General features: G+C 37.3%; 1 protein-coding gene across 1 annotated transcript; it reads left to right on the top strand.

The window, feature by feature from the left end:
- The first annotated feature begins 2202 nt into the window (after positions 1-2202).
- On the top strand, positions 2203-3517 carry LOC131696064 (antigen 5 like allergen Cul n 1-like). Its single transcript, XM_058984592.1, has 3 exons — positions 2203-2644; positions 2706-2947; positions 3014-3517. Exons 1-3 carry the CDS (start codon positions 2294-2296, stop codon positions 3246-3248), a joined length of 828 nt encoding a protein of 275 aa, XP_058840575.1. The 5' UTR covers positions 2203-2293; the 3' UTR covers positions 3249-3517.
- The last annotated feature ends 4177 nt before the right edge of the window (positions 3518-7694 follow it).

Here is a 7694-nt window from a genome sequence, read left to right as displayed (position 1 = left end):
ATGTCTGGCGCTTATCGGAAAGTCAATTGAGCTAAATCCATGAATCAAGTTATTTGCATGAATATATTTAAATACATGCAAACATCTTTTTTCTGTAAATGACTACCAGCTAGCGGGAGATAGGATTGTTAACACACACACATGGCTGTCTACTTCTGAAAATCCACCTTGACAACTCCAACAACTTCTGCGTCACCAAAACACAGAACCATATGGTTTTCTCGCTAATTAAATGCATGAATTTACACAGTTTGTCCACAGTCAATTGCCAACGAGAACGAAGCAGGGTGGACAAAGGTCCGTCGTAGGAAGTTCACTGCGGTGACTTCCGGGATTGTTTAAGGCCAGTAGACAATTCGGCGACAGGAATCAAGCTCACCTCCCTGGATAAGTGAAAAGGTCCGCGGCCGTAGCAATCAACGACAACCAGCATTGGTACCAGCAGAATTCGGAGTTGGAGTCCCGGCCGGTCGGAAAAAACCATCGCCTTACCACCATTGGCCCACGCAGCGACCAGCAGTGAAGAGTGGTGGTAAAATAAACGGCAAAGATAAATTTATTTGCTTTGTTCATTGTGTTTGTTTGTCGAAAATCTGAAATTGTGGTTGAAGCACCAAAGCCGCCCTGACAAATAGGGTCCGCCGGGCAAACAAGAACCCAAGGAGTGGGGTAACCCGCTACTTACAATCTCTACAATTATATTGAACCTAACCAGCTATTGAGTTATAGTGGGGATAAATGAGAAAGGCACAATGGCACCACTAGGATCAAGACATATTTTTTTCCAAATAATGATCAACGATGCTATCTTTACAGCCAAAAACAATTTGGAATATTTAAGAGTTTGGTTTGCGGAATGACAATAAGAGTAACCGTGTACGTTTACGTTTGGATAATGGCAATAAGGCATGTGCAGAGATCTTTACGGGAAATATTATCGACAATCGTTGCCCAAAACTACTCGTGCTCGTCATACGACATATTAACACGCATGTATTTTAATACAATAACCCAGTGATCAACCTGGAGTCCGTGGGCCCCTAGAGGACCGTGAAGTCGTTACTGGGGGTCCGCGAAGAAAAATTTTTTTTCCCGCTGACCCACCGAGACATTTTTCGAAACAACCGTACCGATTGTGCCATTTCGACACGACACCTACTTATTGCAGTAAAACGCCCGCGATAAGATTTAATTTAACACAATTTATATAAATAAAATTTCATCCAAATATATTTTATATTCTGCATGCCGAATATAACATCAGCGTCAGATATTAACTCATATTTTCATATTCGATAATTTTTCATCGGGAGAAAGTACGGTTAATGTGAAGTTTGTTATGAATTCACCAAATATTACCTTGATCTGGCTGCCTTGTGCATGTTACCCACAGTTCCCTATGACAATAAACGAATATTTAGTGCTATGTATAAGTTCATCTATGTATACTTCGGAAGTAAGATACATAAATCGATTGTAAGCGTGACTTTTATTCATTAACAATTTATCTGGTTTGCAATTAATACCTTCTAAACTACCACGAACATGATAGATAATTTATGATAAGAGGAAAAAGGATGTAATAAATTACCACACCCTAGTTGATCGATACATTCTGTGACGGATAATTAATTTCAGAGAATTAGTAATATTAAAGCATGGGAGTGACTTCTAGTAGATTGGATAACCAACAGACATCAACCTCAAGTTACAGCAACATAAAATGCACTTGCTATCACCAGATCTCGCACATGCTCTACGCCTTCGTCAATATTGATAAAATCAGCTTTAAATTATCAATGAACTTGAATTTTAATCACCTGCGCACAGGCAGTAAGCGAACCGGCGTCATGCGTGTGATGTAAATTTCACTGACAACTCTCTTGTTTGAGCTAAACACCTATCGGTGGTGGATGGGTAGACTGATGTATGCGGAGAGAAAGAGAGTAAGACATACGGACGGAGAGTGACACTCGTCGCATCAAAGTTGATGACAAATTGGCTATCTGTTACCGGCTGTAGTGTGTTACATTATTTCAAATTAATCAACAAAAAATGTTCCCGATGGACCCCAAAAAATTAAAAAAAAAGTATAAAGACAGGTGAAGGGATAGAAATGATTATTCTGCGTTTAACAATGATCATCAAATCATTGAAATGAAATCGTGCAGGCGTCTAACATACATTAGATCACCCTAACGTAAGCAAACAAGACACCACGCTCAAACACTGCATCCTAAGTGATAAAAAGTAGTGTGTTCTGGTGTCACGAGTCGCTGCAGAGTTGCGTGATATGCAGTTTAGTCGCCAGACAATCAGTTCTAAAATGTCTGCGCAATCAGATCGTCGACGTTCGTATATCGTGCTGTATTGTCTTGGAACCTTTACCCTACTGCTTATGCTCATCAGCATAACAGAGTCTAAAAAAGCGTTCGATTACTGCCAAGCGGGACTGTGTGCAACCGGAACTCGTCATGTGGCATGCAACGGACACAAATTCGGAAGTAACTGCAGCAGACCCATGCTGATCAAAATGTCACCCAAATACGTCAATCTTATACTAAACTTTCACAATACCAAACGGAATCACCTAGCTTGCGGGTCGATGCGACGTTATGCTTCGGCGAGTGCTATGCAGAAGTTGGTAGGATTCATAGTAGGTAATCAAATGATTGTTTCAATAAAACATAATCATCACCCCTCAGCATTGGAGCGATGAATTGTCCCAGCTGGCGGAATACAATGCCAAAAGTTGCAATTTCGCACATGACGAGTGCCACAATACCGTCAAACACCGCCACACCGGACAAAGCATTGGGATGAAGTGGTTCCATGGATTCAACTACACGACAACCCACGTTGTGCGAGATATTATACGAAAATGGTACTTGGAACACAAGTTAACCAAACAACGAGACATGGATCGATTTGTTTTCGGTCCTCACACGTAAGTCGCATATCGTACCGATTGACGATCAAAGTCGCGTTACAATCGTTCAACAATCTCCCACAGATTCGATATCGGCCACTTTACACAAATTGTTAATGCAGACACCACCGAGGTCGGTTGTGCTCTAGTTCGTTTCCAGAAGCGACAGAAAAGCTTATCGTTTGTGCACTACTATTTGGTGTGCAACTACTCCGAAGGTAATCTGTACGACCGACCGGTGTATCAAAAAGGGAAGCGATGCAGTAAATGCAAACACGGATGCACCATGGGACAATTCCGCTGTTTATGTCGTGGATGAATTATGAGACCCTTATTTCATTAAAACTTCCAAGCTCTCTAGCCATAAGTGTTTTTTGTAGGTTTCTAGAGCGTGCGACAGGTAAACAATTAGATGACACAGAGGTGCAATGAGCAATAAAAGTGAATTAAATGTTACAGTAGAATCGCATTCTTAGTTATCACTTTGAGAACGTTGATTAACAATACAGGCCATATTTCCTATAGAATCTCATGGTGTATCAATGCCCTGCATGATCGCGTTTGGAAATCAAAGCTTTTAGACATTGAAATGGAAGGCTAGCCGGTAAGTGGCGATAGGTGTGGCCAGCCAGAAAATGTTTGAAGCCAAGCGGAAGTTTGAAGTTATCTAGGCAGGTAGATACAAACGGTATTTCAAGAGGAATGCTAGTGTCAGGAATCGAAACGCTCAGATATACATACTTAGCGTTGTTTGTTTGATTACCAAATGTGCTCAACATATCGCTAGTGCGTGAACGACACGTACCGATGCGATGTAATACATAATGTTTTTCGCGATTGAAGAACAAAGAAAAATCCGAAAAAAAAATTTGGGCAAAAAGTAGCACGAAACTGATTAAAATTCTAGTTTGGAGTTATTATGATATACTGAGTTCATTATACGTCAATTACGTCTTCTGCAGGCGTTCAGTATTCGCTTGAAAAAAGGTCGGTTGCATAGGCGATGATCATGAAATCAGTGTAGCCTCCTATATTGTTGTTTTTCGCTTGATTTATCGTACAGTGGCCACGAAAGAACATGCGTTGTGGATTTCTTATGCGCGACAAAAATACTTTATACCATGAGATTGAGCAATTAATCAAGAAACCAATGTGCTCTGTTTCCCTCTTAATAGAAGGAATACCTCTACGTGCTTTTACTGGAATTTTCACGATGTTGTTATTCCAAGTAAATGAAACTGTTTAAAGGATAATTTATTTGATCCCAAAATCGTGAATAAAATGCTATGAATTCTGGAACGCAAACAGAACCATGAACAAAAATCATGTGTTTTACAATTATGTTCAATTTCCCTTCAGTAAAGCTCGCATAACGCTTTTATTAGTGGAAATATTTGTTTTTGATTTGTGAACTTTAGTCACGGTTTTTCGCGATGTCATTACCAAATCGATTTTCTGTACGTGAATTAGTATTCGTGAACTTGTTCATAATACCAAGTATAATAGCCATAATTATAAAATATGCATGTATTCGTGAGCTTGTTCATGAATCCTAGTATAATAGTCACGATTTACCATTCGTGCTCGTAAAGTAGTTCACAAAATCATCAAATATTATTCATGATTTCGTGAGCTGATTCATTTTTTCTATTTTAATAGTCATTATCCAACCACCATGCTCGTAAAATAGGTCACAAAATCATGAAATATAATTCATATATTCGTGAACTAGTTTGTGATACCCAGTATAATAGTCAAAACATTTTGACGTAGGACTACTTCTTTGTTTTCGATATAGGGGTGCACGTTGCAAATTCTACAAAAATGGTATGTAACGAAAAGTGGTCCAATTTTTAACGCATATAACTCAGCCATCTCACGATAAATTTTCAAATTTTTTGCGCATATCGACCCGAAATACTTCTAAGAATAGATTCGAATAGATAAATCCAAAAAATTTTGATATCATGGCATTAAAAATTTAAATAATGAACAACCTAGTCAAAATATCGCGCATTTACACACAGAAGATAGCGCTTCCCTAGTCCAGCACGACAGATTTGTGTACCTATCGCGCTACGCTTCTATGAATGACGTCATCATCGACTATTTAAACGGACGGATTTTTGAAAACTGTTTCTGTTTAGTTTCTAGAAAGAATCAAAAATTCATTAGCTAAGCAAAACCTTGGCACTGCTACATTTCCCTGCGAAGATTGGATCCTCTGTTTAGACAGACTTCCCAGTCGATTCTTAGTGTGTGTACAGTACAATTTCTGGGCTAGTGCTACGATCTTACTAATCACTAAGAATTCTTCCTGGCCCTAGCTCTAGCTCGGACATATGACGTGTGGTTTATGAGACCAGCGCGTTACCCTCTGAACCGCCAGACCATATTCGCAGGCAAGAAATTAAAGGCTTGTGTACAGAACAGCATTTTTCAAGAGCGTGCAACATAATTCGGAAATTAATATTAATCTATTAACACTATCGACTCATCTCAAGTCCGGAGAGTATATAGTCTTCAGTAAAACATGCTACGTTCTAGCTTAGAGTAAGGTGGGGTAAAAGTGCGCGTGGGGCAAAAGTGCGCATAGGACTTTTAGAAGCACACAAGCGCTAGAACCTGGCAACTCTGTATGGATTTAGTATATCATTAAGTCAACTAATCACACATATAAGCATGAAAGGTTTTAATGTAGTGGCTTGAAATTAAGGGGGAAGGACCATTTTTCGCTGCTTTGATGTAATTTTTTTAATTTTGGGAATCAAAAATTGGCTGTTTGAATAAATCAGGATCTATAAAACTACAGTACCCTAAAAATCTTCAATATATGGTTCGTTGCGGGATATATTTGATTTTATGAAAAAATTCAGTAATTTTCGTAACAATTTAATAAGTTAAAAAACTGACGGTGGGGTAAAAGTGCGCATAGCGTATCCACCCCAATAAAAAGACGCGAATGAAGCTTTTTATATGAAAATTGAACTAATTCTTCCATGATTTAAAGAAGGGACCAGCATCTTCAATAACTGCAAGCTCACCGGTCAAATTACGACTGATATGAGTGGTTTAGGGATAAAAGCATCAGCATAACTGGTTCCGAGGAAAAATATAGAGTACCGAAAGCTCAGAGTAATTAAAAAAGAAACAAAAAAACTATGAATAAGTAAGTAAAGACGTATTTCCAATATAAATGGCATATTCGCAAAAATTCTTGTAGTGATCCACCCAACTATGAAAAATAATGATGTTACGAGGGGTGACATTGTCTAAAAGATGAAACATCCGTTTTTTCAACATAATGGAAAACTGAACAACATCAACCGAGGTAGAGGGAGAAGTACTTTTTAGTTATGAAGGAAGAGTAAGAGGGGATGGATATCCTAAAATTGATTAGTTTAATTTACGGGCGGTAATAAATCGGCTATTTAATCAGTACGCACTTTTGCCCCGTGCTATGCGTACTCTTGCCCCGACCATGGGGCAAAAGTGCGCATTTGAGTATTTATAAGAAAAATATTATTTCTCGGATTACAAGCAAAACCAAGAGTATCTAGTATTACGTTTTGAAGATGTGTGATGAGAGTATTAATTTGTAATCATGCCGATTTTCTAGTGCTTTTCTACCAATAGTTATTTTACGAAAACTGTTAGGTGCGCACTTTTGCCCCACCTTACTCTACTCTCCTGTTCCTATATGCTACAATTTACTATACTATACACATGTTACATTACTATACATAATTTATTGATGGTCCTTTAACAATATCAAAATTCCAAAACTAAGTAAAACACAATGCTCTCTGCTAATCTATTATTTCAATTAATCAATTATCTTACGGTGAAAAATAATCTATTCGCTATTAATCGATCAACTGAAAAAATGACATTATTCCGCTGATCCATCTAGCAACCCATATTGAGAGCTGTGATGAGGAAGGCCACGCTCGCCAAAGGAAATATTGAGTTCTAACCAATCTTTTTTATTTTTTAACCGACTGACGGCTAAACAAATAAAATTATTAAATAAATTATAATGTTAATACCGTGCAAATCTAAAATTTTGACAATTTTAGTATTGAACGAGATCCAGTTTGAAACTAAAACAATGAAGTTAGTGCATATTCTCCAGTGTTGTAATTTGATGTGTCTCAATATGGAACTAGAACTGAACTAATTAACGTAAAGCGGGGTGACATTGATCACTTTTCGAAGTAATCATTACATATTTTTAGACGCAACACGTTTTTTAAGTTTAATATTTTTAAACCATGGACGTACTGATGTATGAAGAACAGGATGGGATAGTATTACCAGAAATTTTCCACTTGCTACTATTTTACCAAAATTGATTACAATTTGAAGTTCATTTTCGTATTCCTGGGTGGCTTTGATAACCTGTATGTTCACATTCATTGTTTGTCATTCAAATGTTTGTTTAAACTGATTCTGAAAATAAAATTCATCGTTAAATAGATGTTGGTTAAATAATTGGTATTGTTTAAAGTATTTCAATATTCTCAAAATTTGAGTGATCACAATTCGTATAAGTCGAGTCCAACTAGAATAAAATCTAAAGAATCTGAAAAGTTTTTTTAACAACTAAAATTGTTTTGTTTCAGCAGTTTATTAATTAACAAAGAGTTTTATCCATTTAACACGTTGGAGTATTGAATATAAAAAATATTGCGAATTTAAGCTTGAAATAATTTGACATGATTACGCACTAGTTTCCCAAAATATTGTTTTTAAAATAAACAAG

Source organism: Topomyia yanbarensis, unplaced genomic scaffold, assembly GCF_030247195.1.
Source record: "Topomyia yanbarensis strain Yona2022 unplaced genomic scaffold, ASM3024719v1 HiC_scaffold_676, whole genome shotgun sequence".
NCBI classification, from domain to species: domain Eukaryota; kingdom Metazoa; phylum Arthropoda; class Insecta; order Diptera; family Culicidae; genus Topomyia; species Topomyia yanbarensis.
This window is presented reverse-complemented; position numbering and strand designations above follow the sequence as displayed.

Bases quoted from the DNA above. Each gene is read 5' to 3' on its own strand.
- LOC131696064 (XM_058984592.1), top strand. From the start codon at position 2,294: ATGCAGTTTAGTCGCCAGACAATCAGTTCTAAAATGTCTGCGCAATCA. The intron at 2,645-2,705 runs GTAGGATTCATA...ATCACCCCTCAG, and splicing joins CGAGTGCTATGCAGAAGTTG to CATTGGAGCGATGAATTGTC. The intron at 2,948-3,013 runs GTAAGTCGCATA...AATCTCCCACAG, and splicing joins TTTGTTTTCGGTCCTCACAC to ATTCGATATCGGCCACTTTA.